Source organism: Chiloscyllium punctatum, chromosome 11 (assembly GCF_047496795.1).
Source record: "Chiloscyllium punctatum isolate Juve2018m chromosome 11, sChiPun1.3, whole genome shotgun sequence".
In the NCBI taxonomy this organism is placed as follows: Eukaryota; Metazoa; Chordata; class Chondrichthyes; order Orectolobiformes; family Hemiscylliidae; genus Chiloscyllium; species Chiloscyllium punctatum.
In genome coordinates this window covers 9,554,684-9,574,096 of record NC_092749.1, presented here as the reverse complement: position 1 = coordinate 9,574,096, position 19,413 = coordinate 9,554,684, and the positions used below count along the sequence as shown (strand labels likewise).

The 19,413-nt window shown below is 44.9% G+C and overlaps 1 protein-coding gene across 3 annotated transcripts in view; it reads right to left on the bottom strand.

The window, feature by feature from the left end:
* The window catches only part of phactr2 (phosphatase and actin regulator 2), a 131,092-nt gene that overhangs the window by 66,508 nt on the left and 45,171 nt on the right, over positions 1 to 19,413 (bottom strand). For all 3 annotated transcript variants that reach the window (XM_072580261.1, XM_072580262.1, XM_072580260.1), the window contains exon 2: positions 4,290 to 4,457. In XM_072580261.1, coding sequence (XP_072436362.1) covers positions 4,290 to 4,457 — 168 coding nt within the window. The remainder of the gene's footprint in view (positions 1 to 4,289; positions 4,458 to 19,413) is intronic.

Here is a 19,413-nt window from a genome sequence, read left to right as displayed (position 1 = left end):
ACAATGGCTTCGATCTTCCCAATGTATAGTTGGAGGAGATTGCTGCTCCTGTAGAAGGGGAGGGGCTGCCAAATTATCTACTCCCAATCCTCTAAAAACCATAAACAGAAGAGAGGCTTGGGAGGTTGTAGGGGTACAGCTAGGTGCTATGTTTTCAAGGGATTTCACAAAAGGGATAGTGTGTAGATAAAGCCATGACAGCACAATTTGAATAAAGAAGAATCACAAGCAAAGGAAGGAGATGAGAGCTCTTATTTTGGCTTCAAAGAAATGAAAACATTGATGTGTTCAAATTGCGTTGTAATTATAAATATGCAATTATTAAAATAGCAGTGGGAGGAGATTCCTAAAATGTACACTTCTGCTGCTAAGAGAACACAGCATGATTATACCATTATACCATCTTTGAAGAATTGAAGCAGCAAGGTTTCCATATAGTTGCTGCACTGAAGAATACATGTGATCTCAAAATGTGTTGACTCAGACACAGTAAACCACATTGGGATAGAAAGGTGTCAGCACTGAGGACATGAACCCTGAAGGAAGCAGTCGAATATAAAATGCACTGTCTACGAGAAAGTAAATAGATGGGAGATGTTTTTCTGTCAAGAAATGGATTTTAGAGCAGACATTTGCAATTTAGTGCAAAGAAGAATTGTTTTTCCCTCTCAGAGTGAGAGGGTAAATCTAAGGCTGACAAATTGCTGAGTTAATGGAAAAAAAGTGCCAAAGGACAAGCACAGAAGGAGCAATTTGCAAATACAAATGTGAATCTATACAGCGACCAATTACATTTTCCCAAAGAGTTGCAAATTGCTCTGAATGGATCATTTTAAAGTGCAGCAACAATGTTAGGCAGAGACTCAGTTTGGCACGATAATGAGATGATTGAGCAGTTAAATTGTTTATGGCGATGATTTCTGCAGGAGGTTATTTGAGGTAATCCTTTCATGATCACTGCAACAGGTTCAGTTGGACTCATTGTTTCAGGAGCAGCACTTTGGTCACTGTAAAACCCACAGGGAACTGAAGGTTCATCCCCATACAGGCTGGAAGAGGTGGTCCTGTAAAGGGTGAAGGGAATGATGCTCACAATTATTTCAGAGCAGGTGGCCAAGGGACGGAAGGCTGTGTGACTGAATTGTAAATGAACAGGCAGCTGTCTGAGGTTCAGGCACAGTATTCCACTGTCTGCCTCTCCACAGACCCAAACTGAACTTTATGAAACTTCTGTACTTCTACAAACTAAACTGGCAGAGGACGTTATCAATAGGCTTGCGTATAAGCAGCATCAGACCTCAGTGCAGCTACCATCCTGGCACCTACCCAGTAAATGTGGAAAACAAAACTATCCAGGTATGTCCTGTACACGGAAAACAGGACAAACTTCCTTAGCCAGATACTCACAATGGCTCAGTGGTTAACACTGCTGCCTCACAGCTCTAGGGCTCCAAGTTTGATCCCAAACTCAGGTGACTGCTTATGTGGAACTCTCCCTGTGTCTGCGTGGGTTTTCTCCTGATGCTCTGGTTTCTTCCCACTGTCCAAAGATGTGCACGTTAGGTGGATTCGCCATGCTAAATTGCTCACAGTATCCAGGGAAGAGCAGGATATGTGGATTAGCCATGGACAATGCAGGGTTACAGGAATGGGAGTGGGATGCTCTTTGGAGGGTTAGTGTGGACTCTATGGACTGAATAGTCACTGTAGAGATTCTATTCCATGAAATACCACCCCATCAATCTCCTCACGATCATCAGCAAAGTGCTGGAATGGATCAATGACAGTGCTATCAAGTAGCACTTGCAAAAAATAAACAACTCACCTCCGCTCAATTTGGGTTCAGCCAGGACCAATAGGCCCCTGACCTCATTACAACCATGATCCAAACATGGACAAAACAGCTGATGAGAGTGACTGCCCAAGGCATCAAGGCAGGATTTCACACAGACTGGCATCAAGGAGCCTGGGGATAACTAAGTATCAGAACACACTGGCTGGACTCATACCTGGCTGGTAGTAATATGGAGAAAATGAGGACCGCACTCTCAATAGGAAGATGATTGTGGTTGTTGGAGGTCAGTTATCTCAGCTCCAGGGTATCTCTGCAGGAGTTCCTCAGGGTACTCTACTTGACCCAACCATCTTTAGCTGCTTCATCAATGACCTTCCTCCCATCATAAGGTTAGAAGCAGGGATGCTCTCTGATGATTGCACAATATTCAGCAATGTTTGCGACTTCTCAGGTACTGAAGCAGTCCATGTTCAAATGCAACAAAACTTGGACAAATATCCAGGATTGGGTTAGAGTCATAGAGTCGTAGTGATGCACAGCACGGAAAGAGACCCTTCGGTCCAACCTGTCCATGCCGACCAGATATCCCAACCCAATCTAGTCCCACCTGCCAGCACCCCAGCCCATATCCCTCCAAACTCTTCCTATTCATATACCCATCCAATTGCCTTTTACATGTTGCAATTGTACCAACCTCCACCACTTCCTCTGGCAGCTCATTCCATACACGTACCACCCTTTGTATGAAAAGGTTGCCCCTTAAGTCTCTTTTATATCTTTCCCCTCTCATCCTAAACCTATGCCCTCTAGTTCTGGACTCCCCGACCCCAGGGAAAACTCTTTGCCTATTTACCCTATCCATGCCCCTCATAATTTTGTGAACCTCTATAAGGTCACCCCTCAGCCTCCGACGCTCCAGGGAAAATAGCCCCAGTTGTCAAGTAGCAAGTAACATCCATGGCACATAAGTGCCAGACAATGACTATCAGAAACAAGACAGTTTCTAGCCATTGCCCTTGATATTCAATGCCATTATAATTGTGGAATCCTTCACCACCAAGATCTTGAGGTTACTATTGAGCAGAAACTGAACTGGACTAGCCATACAAATATACAGCTAAAGCAGCAGGTCAGAGGCTAGGTTTACTGCAGTGAGTAACTCCCTCCTGACCCCCGTCCAAAGCCTGTCCACCATTGACAAGGTACAAATCAGGAGTTTGAAATAGGTCCCACTCACCTGGATGGGTGTGACCCTAACAACACTAAAGTTAAAAATCACACAACACTAGGTTATAGTACAACAGGCTTATTTGGAAGCAGTAGCTTTTGGAGCACTGCTCCTTCATCCAAATGAACTTGCTGGACTATAACCTGGAATTGTGTGATTTTTAAATTTGTCCACCCTAGTTCAACACAAGTTCCTCCAAATCAACACTAAAGTACTTTGACACCATCAAGGACGTTAAAGCGGCCCATTTAATTGGCACATCTACCAATTTAAACATTGCCAAAGCACAGTGGTAGCAATACACTCCATCTCCAAGATGCACTCCAGGAATTTGCCAAGGCTCTTCAACTCCAGCTTCCCACCCCTTGGCCTCTACCACCCAGAAGGAGAAGACAGCAGATGATTGGAAGCACTGTCACTGCTAGGTTCCACTCCAGGCCACTCACCATCCTAAATGTCAAAATAATATCGCTGTTCTTTCACTTCAACTGGGTTCAAATCCCTTCCTAAACAGCACTACGGGTGTGTGTAAAGCACATGCACTGCAGCAGTTTAATTAAGTGACTCACCACAATCTTTTCAAGTACAATTAGGGACTGCCAATAAATTCTGCCCTTGCCAGTGATGGCCATATCCTATTAAAACATTCTTGGAAAGCTTTTTAACCTCTGGGATCACTTGCAGTCAACATCTCTGGCTCTGAACATTCACAAATATAAATGTAAGTTTCATTCCCTCTGGATTAAATTGCTGTTGGAGATTTAAAAACAAAATGCTTTTTGTTTATCTATCCGCCCCACTGATCTCTCTTAATGCAATCTTTACTCTCCTTTCTTTATTTTCCATTCTCCACCTGATTCACCTCCTCAAACATACACTATCCCGACTCTAAGCTGCTCAACTTTACAATCCTTCAATCTGATCGCTTCAGGGAATGCACCAGTTACTTGCTGCTCTGAGTCTGGAGGTTCAACAGAGGGCATTGTGCTTTTTCTACTGACCATTGTCAGTGATCTGCATTGCAAACTATCACAGCGACTAAACAGGCAAATGCAAGTTGAACATAAAGTGACTGGTTAGAGGACAATTGGGGGTCAGTGTTTTTTGTTTTGGAGTGGAGCCTGAAACCATATCTGTTATGGCCCAGAGTGATGTGAATGGAGCCAAGGTGGTAAAGAGGCTGGCTGAACCACAATGCAATGTTATTTAAAAGGCGATTCCAACCACCCCCCTCCCCGACAAAGCCAAGGCTACCGACTAACTTACATGCAGATGTCTCTTGGAACTTCTCACTTGCTTTCTTTTTCCGCCACTTCCATGGTTTGAAGATTTTGCCGATGGACGCCAACTTGCTTTTCCGTTTCAGTGGCGGTGTCCCAGACCCAGGGGGCAGTCCTTCTGAGTTTGTGATTGAGTACTTCTCCAGTCCATCAGCTACAACAAGAAAGGGAAACACATAAAGATTTCGTCCTCCTCCATCCCTGCACTATTCACATCATTTTCCCACTGTTATGGTTCCAGTTTATGTTCATATTAGCTCAGTCAGATTCCAGCGTGAAACCTGGCTTGTTAGATCCTAGCTTTGTTTTTTAACCATGGAGGTCAGTTTTGGACTCATTTACAAGAGGCTGCTGGTGTACTTTTAATACAAAGAATAAATACTTATTAAACAAGACAAAAACATGAACTACATTAAACAAGGCAATGGAAAGGTTGGAATAATTTCATTACAGGACTCAAACTCACATTATCCATTTTACCACAGTAAGAAACCCAAAACCTCAGTGATAATTCACCACTCTCTCCAAACCAAACTCTAAACTGAAACAAAGAACTACTGGTGCTGGAAATTTGAAACAAAAGTGGAAATTGTTGGAGAAACTCAGCAGGTCTGGCAGCATCTGTGGAGATAAAACACAGTTAATGCTTTGAGTCCCAGTGATCCTTCTTCAGAACAATTTCTGCTTTTGGAAACCAAATTTTCTATTACTTGTAACCAACTTAATAGAGTTCTTTGAGGAAGTGACCAAGTTGTTAGATAAAGGAAGGGCTGTTGATGTCATATACATGGACTTTAGTAAGGCGTTGGATAAGGTTCCCCATGGTAGACTAATGGAGAAAGTGTAGTCACATGGTGTGCAGGGTGTTCTAGCTAGGTGGATAAAGAACTGGTTTTGCAACAGGAGACAGAGAGTGGTAGTTGAAGGGAGTTTCTCGAAATGGAGAAAGGTGACCAGTGGTGTTCCACAGGGGTCAGTGCTGGGGCCACTGTTGTTTGTAATATACATAAATGATCTGGAAGAGGGCACTGTTGGTATGATCAGCAAGTTTGCAGATGACACAAAGTTTGGTGGAGTAGCAGAAAGCATAAGGGACTGTCAGAGAACACAGGAGGATATAGATAGACTGGAGAGTTGGCTGGAAAAGTGGCAGATGGCTTTCAATCCAGACAAATGTGAGGCGATGCTTTTAGGCAAGTCTAATTATAGAGCGAATTATACAATGAATGGAAGAGCCTTGGGAAAAGTTGGTGGGTAGAGAGATCTGGGAGTGCAGGTCCATTGTAACCTGAAGTTTGCTGCACAGGTGGATAGAGTGGTCAAGGCGGCATATAGTATGCTTGCTTCATTGGACGGGGCATTGGGTATAAGAGCTGGCAAGTCATGTTAACATTGTACAAGACATTGGTTCGGCTGCATTTAGAATACCGTGTACGGTTCTGGTCGCCACATTACCAAAAGGATGTGGACGCTTTGGCGAGGGTGCAGAGAAGGTTTACGAGGATGTTGCCTGGTATGGAAGGTGCTAGCTATGAAGAGAGGTTGAGTAGGTTAGGTTTATTTTCATCAGAAAAAAGGAGATTATGGGGGGACCTGATTGAGGTTTACAAAATCATGAAGGGTATAGACAGGGTGGATAGAGACAAGCTTTTTCCCAGGGTGAAGGATTCAATAACGAGAGGTCATGCTTTGAAGGTGAGAAGTGGAAAGTTTAAGGGGGATACACGTGGCAAGTACTTCACACAGAGGGTGGTGGGCATTTGGAACGCGTTGCCAGCAGAGGTGGTAGAGGCAGGCACGGTAGACTCATTTAAGATGTGTCTGGGCAGATGCATGAGTAGGTGGGGAGCAGAGGGCTACAAATGCTTAGGAATTGACCGACAGATTTAGACAGTATATTTGGATTGGCTCAGGCTTGGAGGGCCGAAGGGCCTATTCTTGGGCTGTAAATTTTCTTTGTTCTTTGTAATTTCGGTGTAAACTCAACCAAGTTCTGTAAACTCAGGTGTCCAGTTGCCTTGCCTCACATGGTCTAACTTTCTGACCTATGCAACCTTTTTTCAGTATCCCTGGGCTGTTTTCATTAGGCAACAGTACAATTAATTTTAATGCTTTAAACTGTTAACCTCCTATCTCTTCATGTCCAGGTTGCAAAACCTCATTAAAATGTACATAAAATAAATAGAATCGCCACACCTCCCAAAATTGAAATTGACCAGCCATCTAAAAGGTTAAGTCGCCACAGTCACAGAGGACTGCTCTCTCATTAGAGGGGGATGACTGGTGGTGGTTTAACCCAAGGGCCACCATGCCTTGGTCGAGGGGAAAGTTTGAGAAGGAGAGTCTTTCATGATCTCCCAGTCAGTACAGGAACTGAACCAACACTGTTAGCAGCACTCTGCATCACAAATCAACCATTTGACCTTGGCTTCCCCTGACACATGATATACATATTGTAATTGGGTATCCTCTCTGAAGTAATTCCAGTGAGGCCAGTATCAGTCACCAAGTCACCCTTAATTTACACATGAACAGTCCTTAACTTTTGTACCTGACTCAGTATGAGGCAGTGCTGAAGTGTCAGTATCTCTGACACTTTGCTTTTTTATCTGTCAGCCAGGGCTCCCTGACTGGGACTGTTATTCTCATATTCTCTGAGGTCCAACTGGCTGACGTCATTCCAATCACTGCAGTCCCATTGCTGCAATATCCTTTCACCATTGCAGTGGTCAGAATTGTACAGTGGAAAGTGTAGATGCCTATATGCAGAACCCCCAGGGACTGTACATCTTTGAAGACTCATTTTTGTTGGCTTTGTATTATCTTGTGAATTTGGCCATGGTTCTTCTGATAGCTGCCTCTCAGCAGTTTACCAAGAGACCAGAAAACAGACACCCAGTGAGACCCAACTGGTAACACACGCCATGCTAGTGACAATCCCTCTAACCACTTGATTACTCATGCATTCGTTGTGAAATATTTCCACTCATTCCCATTTTTCTTCCTATTCCACGCCAGCCTTTTCAAATGAATGGTATCAATGCACTTGCAGAAATCCAAATTTACTTCATCCACTCCTTTACTCCCCTGAAGCTTCTTATGACACAAAAAAAAGCCTTCAGTTAGATTAGAAAGACATCCAGTGGCAAGCTTCCATATTGATTTCTATCCCAATGCTCCCAGATATAGAGCATAGAATATAGAGCATTACAGTGCAGTACAGTCCCTTCAGGCCTCGATGTTGTAACTGATCTGTAGAACCGATCTGAAGGCCACCTAACCTACACCATTCCAATATCATCCATACGTTTATCCAAGGACCATTTAAATGACCTTAAAGTTGGCAAGTTTACTACTGTTGCAAGCAGAGCATTCCACACCCCTACTATTCTCTGAGTAAAGAACCTATCACTAACATCTGTCCTATATCTATCACCCCTCAATTTAAAGCTATGTCCCCCCATGCTAGCCATCGCCATCAGAGGAAAAAGGCTTTCACTTTTCACTTATCTAACCCTCTGATCATCTTGCATGCCTCTATTAAGTCACCTCTCAACTTACTGTGCTCTAACGAAAACCGCCTCAAGTCCCTCAGCCTTTCCTCGTAACACCTTCCCTCCAAAGCAGGCAACATCCTGGTAAATCTCCTCTGCACCCTTTCCAATGCTTCCACATCCTTCCTATAATGCAGCGACCAGAACGCTACACAATACTCCAAGCGTGGCCACACCAGAGTTTTGTACAGCTGCAATACGACCTCTTGGCTCCAAAACTCAATCTCTCAACAAATAAATGCTACCACACCGTACAATACACTGTACAGGACAGTAACTATAAAATTAATTTCTCCATAATACTGTCCACAATGGTCATTAAACTGAACGAATGACTCTCTACCCAGGACACGAGGCAGATCGCCCACGTTGATCTTTTAATGTTGCCATTGCACGATTCACCTGCAGCTAATGGAATACACAGTACCATGGCGTTATGACCGAAGGAAGCTTTAGCATTTCAGTAGTCTCTCAGGTAGCCTCGATCTCGAGTTTGCAGAGTAGGGTTTAAACCCACAACTTTCTGACCCAGAAAGGAAGGTGTGACCCAGTGAGGGGACACCCCGAGCACACCCAACTCTGATTGTACACACTGAAAAGAAAATTAGCAAGGCAAGACTGAAATGTACCAAAGTCACCATCAGGGGAGGAATTACTTGAATGTGACTCTGATATTGAAAAGCCACTTGCACACCTGAACACTTAATGAAATAAACATTAAACCTTTGATTTTTTAAATAATGGTTATTCATGCTTATAATGTATCCAATATAACCAATAACAGCAGCCACCTAGAATGAATTACATCAGTTTTAATTCCCCAAAGCACTACCTGCAGTGTTAATTTGCTGACATTAAAGTTTTGCACTATTTTAACTCCATTGTTAACAGGCTCACTGTGGATATTGTCTCGAAGTTAGCATGTGCTTGCCATTAACAATAGTGCACACAGCATAAGAGTAAACCCTACAGCAGTTTCAGACTGTTCCTGAAATCCTAAATCCGTCCTGAAATTATTAACCTGCTACAACTTGCACTCCTGGTTTGAAACTAGCTTCAGTCATGGAAAGCTGGACCAGAGGGAAAGCAATTCCACCAAAAAAAAGAGTTCATACGATATCTGATAACTTCCCAGTACTCAAGGGTATCCACTGGGTGACCAGAAGCCAGCAGATCAAAGAAAATCGGAAAGGTAACAAGATATGGAAAAGCTTTGACACAGCAAGCTGTTGAGACCTCTACTGTACTGCATTAATAGGTGGCTCAAAGTAGACTCAATAATAGGGTGGCACGGTGGCTCAGTGGTTAGCACTGCTGCCTCACAGCACCACTTTGATTCCAACCTCGGGTGACAGTGCAAATTCCACAGACATTCTCCCCGTGTCTAGGTGGGGACTCCTCTGGGTGCTCCAGTTTCCTCCCACAGTCCAAAGATGCACAGATGAGTTGGATTGGCCAGGCTAAATTGTCCCGGAGGGTGAGCCACAGTTAGTATGGGTTATGACAAGGTGGGATGCTTTTCGGTGGGTCAGGGCAGACTCGGTGGGCTGAACTGCCTCGAAGTGCACTATAAGGATTCTATAATCGCTTCCAAGATGCAATTGGATTATACCTCAAGGGGGGAAAATGGAAAGTGTAAGGCTGCAGGTGAGAGGGATGAATTGGGGAGGGTTTTCCTGTGTTGCACCAATGACTACAACACAAAATTATTTCATTGGTTTGAAAACACGTTGAGCTGTCTCAAGGTTGATTTTCTGTTCCAGCCGAACAGAATCGATATAAACTTGGCAGAATTAGTCACAGAATCCCTACAGGGTAGAAGCATCTGACTCATCGAGTTCATAGGGGCAACGTGGTGGCTCAGTGGTTAGCTTTGCCACCTCTCAGCACCAGGGACCTGGGTTCAATTCCCGCCCTGGGCAACTGTCTGTGTGGAGTTTACACATTCTTCCCGTGTCTGCGTGGATTTCCTCTGGGTGCTCCGGTTTCCTCCCACAGTCCAAAGACGTGCAGGTTAGGGTGAATTGGCCGTGCTAAATTAACTGTAGTGTCAGGTGGATTAATCAGGGATAAATGTAGGGGAATGGGTCCGGATGGGTTGCTCTTCAGAGTGTCAGTGTGGACTTGTTGGGCCGAAGGGCCTGTTTCCACACTGTAAGGAATCTAATCTAATCATACCAACCCTTCAAAGAGCATCCCCCTACCCTATCCCTGTAACCCTGCATTTCCCATGGCACAACCCTGGGCTCGATGGGCAATTTATTATGGTTAATCCACCTACACATCTTTGGACTGTGGGAGAAACTGGAGCACTCAGGGAAAACCATACACCCATGTGAATGTGCAAACTCCACCCAGTCACCCAGGGGTAGACCTGAACCGGGATCCCTGGCGCTGTGAGGCAGTAGTGCTAACCACTGAGCCACCGTGCCACCTTCATCGGAATTATATTTGGTGAGAGAATTTAATAACTTTGTCAACCACCCCCCGCTCATATAAAAATAAATATATGTCTATGCTTATACACAGCACAGCTGTGAGCAATGCTATGTGTCAAGAATCTCGTAGATTAGTGTACAATGTAGTGCAGCATGACTGAAAGCAGCAGACCCTCAAGTGCAACTGAAATATAAAACGAGACAAAGTGGTGACCCATCTGGAACATAAGCTGGGGTGGGGACAATGGTGAACAAATGCACAGTACCCCACCCCCACCCCCCCCCCCCCGCCCCCCCGCCCTACCAAAACAGTAAGATCGACCTGTACTGCCAGATGCCCATGAAATCAGATGGGGGCACAGTGGGCTGGGAGAAAGGGGTGGAAGGACAGCCATTTGCTGTTGTGAGTGGAAACTTTACAGAACTGGACGAGAACACTTAAAGTAATCGTAAATATAGAGAGACCGTGGGCGGCACGGTGGCACAGTGGTTAGCACTGCTGCCTCACAGCGCCTGAGACCCGGGTTCAATTCCCACCTCAGGCGACTGACTGTGTGGAGTTTGCACGTTCTCCCCGTGTCTGCGTGGGTTTCCTCCGGGTGCTCCGGTTTCCTCCCACAGTCCAAAGATGTGCAGGCCAGGTGAATTGGCCATGCTAAATTGCCCATAGTGTTAAGTAAGGGGTAGATGTAGGGGTATGGGTGGGTTACGCTTCGGCGGGTCGGTGTGGACTTGTTGGGCCGAAGGGCCTGTTTCCACACTGTAAGTAATCTAATCTAAAAGCTGCCGACAATCAGAGCCAGGATTGTGGGATCATGTCAGAGGGAACATGGGTGTGTGTGGGTTGGGCAACATTTCAATGTTGGACCATCATTGAGGATGGAATCTCGACATGCAGTGACCACTGAATAGAAAGAAAATCATCAAATGTCACATCATTGGAGCTCTTGCTACTGTGGCTGTGTGTGCTGTTTCAAATTAGTCTTACTTCCCTGGTCTTTAGCCCGGGAGACTGTCTTTGGGTTAGCATAGACAAGATAGGCCAAATGGCCACCACCTGTGCTCTATCATTTCTATGGTTGTATTTCCCATTGACAGTGGACAACATATCCAACTCAAAACTTCAATGTGCTTTTAGGCAGCTTATTTCAGAACCTAATTCACCGTCAAAAATAAACTATTTCCATCTCTTAATGACTTGATCATTTACTTTAACCCACTGCTTACTGACACCAGTCAACAGAGTTTGTCCCTATGCACCCGAACAAACCCCTGCAGCTCTACTCAAATTGCCTATCACCTCCTTTGCATAAGGTGCTCAGTTGGATCCTGGATGATTTATTTTCTGTCAGAGCTAAAGGTGAGCAGGATCTCTGAACATCTGCGACATTTTCTAAGCCTTGCATCGAGAGAGACATCCCTCAGTGCTACAGAACAGCATCACTTGAGAAAATTCGACACAGAGTCACATTACCACTCAGGTCACCAAAGGTTTGATTAAAGAGAGGGTGTTTAAGGAACAGAAGGGAAGAGAGAGAGATAAAGAGAGGAGGGAAGAGATTAAAACAAAAAGCCTGCAGTTCCTGAAATCCAAAGTAGACAGGCAGAAGGCTGGAAGAACACAGCAAGCCAGGCAGCATCAGGAGGGGGAGAAGTCAACAATTCGGGTCGAGATTCTTCATCAGGTTGAGGCAGGTACATTAACAACATTTGAAAGGTATTTGGACAAATACACGGATAGGAAAGGATTAGACGACTATGGGACAAGTGCAAGGAAATGGTGTTAGTGTGGACGGACATTTTGGTTGGCATGGAGCAGTTTGGGCCAAAAGGCCTGTTTCCGTGCTGTAGTACTCCATGGTTCTAACACAAAAGATCTTGCAGGGCTGTGGGGCTCAAGAGGTAATGTGAAGGGTAAAGCCATGGACGGATTTGAAATAAGGCTGGGAACATTAATATTGAGGTGAAGGGCTCAAAGGGGCAAAACACCACGCAGGGTAGGAGTTCGTGATTTACCGTCTGAGAGCTTGGATTTACAAATAAGAGCTGAAGATTTTCAGAGCTGATAAAGGCTGAGGGTCTGTGGGACGTCTGTGTCAAGCATTTATTGCCCATCCCTAGTTGCCCCTTGAGAAGGTGGGGGTGAGCTGCCTTCTTGAACAGCTGCAGTCCATGTGCTGTAGGTTGACCCACAATGCCATTAGGGAGGGAATTCTAGGATTCTGATCCAGCGACAGTGCAGGAAAAAATGACATATTCCTAAGGCAGGATGGGGAGTGTGGCTTGGAGGGAAATTTGCAGGTGGTGGTGTTCCCAAGTATCTGCTACTCTTGTCCTTCTAGATTGAAGTGGTCGTGGGTTTGGAAGGTGCTGTCTGAGGATCTTTGGTAGAGCAATCTGTAGACAGCACACACTGTTGCTACTGAGCGTCAGTAGTGGAGACAGTGGATGCATGTGGATGTGATGCCAATAAAGTCAGCTGCTTTGTGCTGGATGCTGTCAAACATCTCTCGAGTGTTGCTGGAGCTGAACCTATCCAGGTAAATGGGGAGTATTCTATCACACTCCTGACTTGTGCCTTGTAGATGGTGGACAGGCGTTGGGGTGTCAGGAGGTGAGTTATTCACCACAGTATTCCTAGCCTCTGACCTGCTCTAGCAGCTACTGTGTTTATGTGGAGAGTCCAGTGAGTTTCTGGCTAATGCCAATGTTGAAGATGCATGTGAACAACAGAGAGGAAGCAGGGCAGGGGAGTGTGTTGAGTTGAGAGGATGAGGAAGTTGTGATAGTAAGACACACAGACGCATTTCCCACAGGGCAGGACAGGCTCTTACAGTTCACCTGATGGGCTTTGTTCACTAATGTGATAAACAGACAGTTTGGAGTTTAAAGTCGCCCACCATCTTTCTGCAGCACACACACACACACAATAAAAACTAAAGAAAAATACATTGAGTTCTCACAATGCTCAGGAATGTCTCAAAGCACTTCAGCCACAAGATGCTTTGAAATACACCGTGACATTTTGTGAGTCACTTTCACAGTGACACGTCAGATGAGCTGGTGGTTGTATGAAAATCAAGAAAATTTAAGGTGTTGCCAAAGTTGGAAGGTTTTAACACTGAACAATACAGCGCAGAACAGGCCCTTTGGCCCTCGATGTTGCACCAATCTGTGAACTATTCTCAGCTCATCCCCCTACACTATCCCAAAATCATCCATGTGTTTATCTAAGGATTGCTTAAATCTCCCTAATGTGGTTGAGTTGACTACATTAGCAGGTAGGGCATTCCACATCTTTACCGCTCTCTGCATAAAGAACTTGCCTCTGACATCGGTCTTAAATCTATCACCCCTCAATTTGTAGTTATGTCTCTCGTACAAGCTGACATCATCATCCTAGGAAAAAGTCTTTCACTGTCTACCCTATCTAATCTTCTGATCACCTTATATGCCTCTATCAAATCTCCCCTTAGCCTTCTTCTTTCCAATGAGAACTGACCCAAGTCTCTCAGCCTTTCCTCATAAGACCAGGCAACATCCTGGTAAATCTCCTCTGTACCTTTTCCAAAGCTTCCACATTCTTCCCAAAATATGGGGACCAGAACTGTACACAATACCCCAAGTGTGGCTGCACCAGTGTTTTGTCCAGTTGCAGCATGATATTGCAGCTCAGGAATTCAATCCCTCTACCAATGAAACCTAACACACCGTATACGTTCTTAACAGCACTATCCACCTGGGTAGCAACTTTCAGAGATCTATATACATGGACTCCAAGATCCCTCTGCACATCCACACTACTAAGAATCTTTCCATTGACCCAGTACTCTGCCTTCCTGTTATTCTTGCCAAAGTGCATCACCTCACATTTAGCTGCATTGAACTCCATTTGCCACCTCTCAACCCAATTCTGCAGTTTATCCAAGTCCCCCTGCAACCTGTAACATTCTTCCACACTGTCCATTACTCCACCGACTTTAGTGTAGTTTGCAAATTTACTAATCCATCCACCTATGCCTGTGTCTAAGTCATTTATAAAAATGACAAACAGCAGTGGCCACAAAACAGATCCTTGTAGCACACCACTAGTTACTGGACTCCAGACTGAATATTTTCCATCAAGCACCACTCGCTGCCTTCTTCCAGTTTCTAATCCAAACTGCTAAATCACCCTCAATTCCATGCCTCTGCATTTTCTCCATCAGCCTACCATGTGGAACCTTATCAAAGGCTTTACTGAAGTCCATGTATACCATGTCAACTGCCCTACCCTCGTCTACATGCTTGGTCATCTTCTCAAAAAACTCAATGAGGTTTGTGAGACACGACCTTCCCTTGACGAAACCATGTTGACTACCTGAAATCAAATTGTTGCTTGCTAGATGATTATAAATCTTCTCTCTTATACTCCTTTCCAAAACCTTTCCTACAACAGAAGTAAGGCTCACTGGTCTATAATTACCTGGGTCATCTCTGCTGCCCTTCTTGAACAAGGGCACAACATTTGCAATCCTACAGTCCTCTGGTACTAAACCTGTAGACAATGACAACTCAAATATCAAAGCCAAAGGCTCTGTTATCTCCTCCTTAGCTTCCCAGAGAATCCTCAGATAAATCCCATATGGCCCAGAGGACTTGTTTACTTTTACTCCTTCTAGAATTGATAACACCTGTTTGTAACTAACCTCGATCCTTTCTAATCTAATATCGCATACCTCATTCTTCTCCTCTACAATATTCTCCTTTACCTGAGTGAACACCGATGAGAAATGTTCGTTTAGCACCTCTCCGATCTCCACAGGGTCCACACTCAACTTCCCACTTCTGTCTTTGACTGGCCCTATTCCTACCTGAATCATCCTTTTATCCCTCACATACCTATAGAAAGCTTTACGTTCTCCTTTATTCTATTTGCTCAGGACTGCTCGTGCCCTCTCTTTGCTCTTCTTAACTCCTCTCTTTAAATCCTTCCTAGCTGATCTGTAACTCTCCATCGCCTCATCTGAACCATCTTGCCTCATCAACACATAAGCCTCCTTCTTCTTAACAAGAGATGCAATTTCTGTAGAAAACCACGGTTCCCTTACCTTATCACTTCCTCTCTGCCTGACAGGGACATACCTATCAAGGACACGTAACATCTGTTCCTTAAACCAGCTCCACATTTCGATTGTCTGCATCCTCTGCATTTTGCTACACCATTCTATACATCCTAATTCTTGCCTAATCACATTATAATTGCCCTTGCCCCATCGATAACTCTTGACCTGTAGCATGTGCCTATCTCTTTCTGTCCCTAAACTAAACGTAACTGATTTATGGTCACTCTCTCCAAAGTGCTCATCTACAACTAAATCAAACTCTTGGCCTGGTTCATTATCTAGCACCAGATCCAGTGTGGCCTCCCCTCTTGTCGGCCCTTCGACATACTGTGTCAAGAAACCCTCCTGTACACACTGGACAAAAACTGACCCATCCGACATACTAGAGTTATAGCATTTCCAGTCAATGTTGGGGAAATTAAAGTCCCCCATAATGACCATCCTGTTCCTTTTCACTCCTACTCAGAATAATGTTGCTAATCCTCTCTTCCACCTCCCTGGAACTCTGTGGAGGCCTATAAAAAAACTCCAAGAAGTGTGACCTCTCCTCTCCTGTTTCTAACCTCAGCCCACACTGCTTCAGTAGACAAGTCCTCATCAAAAATTCTCTCAGCCACCGTTATACTGTCCTGGACTAACAAGGCCACACCTCCCCCTCTTTTACCACCTTGCCTGTTTTTAATGAAAGATCTAAACCCTGGAACCTGCAACATCCATTCCTCACCCTGTTCTATCCACGTCTCCAAAATGGCCACAACATCGAAGTCCCAGGCACCTATCCATGCTACAAGCTCATCTACCTTATTTTGGATACTTCTAGCGTTGAAGTAGACACACTTCAAACCAGCTTGCTGTCTGCCAGCACACTCCTGTGACCCTGAAATCCTGTCCCCGTCCTTCCTACTCTCATCCTCTGAACGTTAAAGCCTCTGAACCAGAGCAGCATAAGGGGAGAACAGGGAGAGCTCCTGGTAAAGAACAGTTTGGGACATGGGATCATTCCATCAATCTTTGCCTTACCCCAATTAGAGTCATGGAAGATCATACAGGAATGTCCTTTCTAAGCATTTTATGGCCAGTGAAGGACTTTCTCACAGGGACAAGGGGTGGGTCTGGCTCAGAAGCTCTTTGGAGGGTTGTTACACACTCAATGGGCCAAATGGCCTCTTTCCACACTGGAGGGATTCTATGATTCCGGGCTGAGATAGACAGATTTTTAATCAGGAAGGGAATCAAGGGTTTGATTAGATTACTTACAGTGTGGAAACAAGCCCTTCGGCCCAACAAGTCCACACCGACCCGCCGAAGCACAACCCAATTCAAACCCATTCCCCTACATTTACCCCTTCACCTAACACTACGGGCAATTTAGCATGGCCAACTCACCTAACCGGCACATTTTTTGACTGTGGGAGGAAACCGGAGCACCCGGAGAAAACCCACGCAGACACGGGGAGAACGTGCAAACTCCACACAGTCAGTCGCCTGAGGCGGGAATTGAACCCGGGTCTCTGACGCTGCAAGGTAGCAGCGCTAACCACTGTGCCACCGTGTTATGGGGAAAAGGCAGGAAAGTAGAGTTGAGGATTATCAGATTAGCTATGACCTCACTGAATGGTGGAGCAGACCCGATGGGCTGAATGGCCTACTTCTGCTCCAACAGGTTACAATCTTATTTGTGAATATGACATTGGCATTTGTAACTGTCCAATGTTAAACTCAGGACAGTCAAGGAGTCTCGGACTATCAGGGTAGTCATACTCAGGATGGTGAACTCTATCTTCCTGTTATGTAAAGTTGGCTCTGCGTAAGCCAATCAACCTATAAAAGAACCAAAACACTCCATTACACCCTGGAATTACTTTAAGCATGGCTTATTTATTAATTTTTAAAAATTAATTCAAGGAATGAGGGTGTCGCTGACTGGGACAGCATTTATTATCCATGCCTAATTGCTCAGCGGGCAGTTAAAGGTCAACCCTATTGTTGTGGATCTAGAGTCACATATAGGCCAGAGCAAGTAAAGGGCATGAGTGAACCAGATGGATCTTTCCAACAATCAATGGATTATGGTCATCTTTAGACTTGTAATTCCAGATTCTTATTGAATTCAATGGGATGAGTGGCATGTAAACACTTGAGAATTCACCATCTTATCTTGTGACACGTGTCATACTTTTGTTGAATTTTTTCAACATGTAAATGGTTCTTACGGATATTAGTTAATGTGCAATTCATAGAAAGGAGATGCTGCAATAAACTCTGAAAGACCACAATCTGGTGCAAGATTTTCCCTGTTATACCACTAACTTTGTAAAAGTGACATCTTATCCTGAAGCTTCCTGTGTTTTGCAGGAAGCTCATGCATTTCAGTACGTGGCAATTAATCCCGCCCGGGAAGTCAAATCCAGTAATCAACTGTGGAAGTACCACTTTACCAACATCATCATTGTCAAAGACTGTCAATCTTTCCAGTCCAGACAGCAAACAATTCTAAACGTGAAAACGCATTCTTTCACTTTGTGAACTTTCTCTTAGGAAATTTAAAATTTGCAAACTTTTATCCAAACCAAATACTTTTCTAATGGTAAACTTAAAGTAATATTAACAAAAATAAAATGAAGAACTGCCTATGCTGGAGATCTGAAACAAAAACAGAAGTTGCTGGAGAAACTCAGCAGGTCTTGCAATCTCTGTGGAGAGAAAGCAGAGTCAAGAGTGAGTCTGAACTGTGGGGAAGTAACTTCACCGAGGCTGGTACCACATCACCAAGTCACCCCTTACTTACACGTGCACAGTATATGGGCTCGGACCCCCAGCTCACAGCCAGTCCTGAGACTGAGTTGACTTTCTGAATCCCCTGTCAGCTCAGGCTTCCTGAATGGGGCTGTTAATCTGGGACAACCAGGGATCTCATCGGCAATGAGCTCCTCTTGGCTCTGGTTCCAATCACTGCCGTTAGTTGTTAGGAAATACTGGTGTTTCTGCTGAGGATAAAGTTTGGAAAGGGGGTGTTACAAAGAGGTGAGGTGGGTGGTTAGGGAGTGAGAGGGAGTGAGAATGTGAGAGCGAGAGACGCACAGAGAAAGAGAGGGCGAGAATGAGAGTGTGAGTAAGACACACAAAGGAAGAGCGTATGGGAGGGAGACGCAGAGAAAGAAAGAGTGTGTGTGTGTGTGTGAGAGAGAGACAGAGCAAGAGAGAGTGCAAGAGAGTGACAGGGCGAGAGAGAGCGCGAGAGCGAGAGATGAAATGGGTTGGTAAACAAGGAGATTATGGAAAGCAGGCCAGCACTGGCAGTGACTGAATAATTGATAATAAGAGTGAGAGTAGGAGAAAATGAGTGAGCTGTACTGAAAGCCCCCATATAATGTGATAATTGGTTGAAGATGATGTGAGAATGGGTGACTGTGCTGACAACAATCCATATCATAACAGGACCAGGTGAAAGTGAGGATTGCAGATGCTGGAAATTAGAGTTGAGAGTGTGGTGCTCAAAAAGCACAGCAGGTCAGGTAGCATCTGAGGAGCAGGAGAACTGACATTTCGGGCATAAGCCCTTCATCAGGAAAGGGCTGATGACAGGACCAGGTGTTGGGGCTGGGGACAAAACATAGCAGGATGGAGTCAGGCTGTAAAGTTCTGGAACTCAGTGCTGTGTCCTAGAGGCTGCAGGGGCCCCAAGAGGAAAACGAGATTCTGTTCTGTGAGTTTGTGCTGAGGTTCAGTGGAACACTGCAGGAGGCCTGAGACTGCGATGTTGGGATGGGTACAGGGATTGGGGAGGGGTTGCAGGCAATAGGGAGCTTGAGCTTATTTCTACCAACAGAGTGTAGGTGTTCTGCAAAGTAGTCGCCCAGTCGATGTCTCGTTTCCCCAGTGTAGAGGAGAGCACATTCTGAGCAGAGAACGCAGGAGACTAGATTGAGCAATGTACAGGCAAAGTGCGTGTCTGGGGCCTTGGATGGTGAGGAAAGCGGAAGGAAATGGGCAAGTGATACACCTTCTGCTGT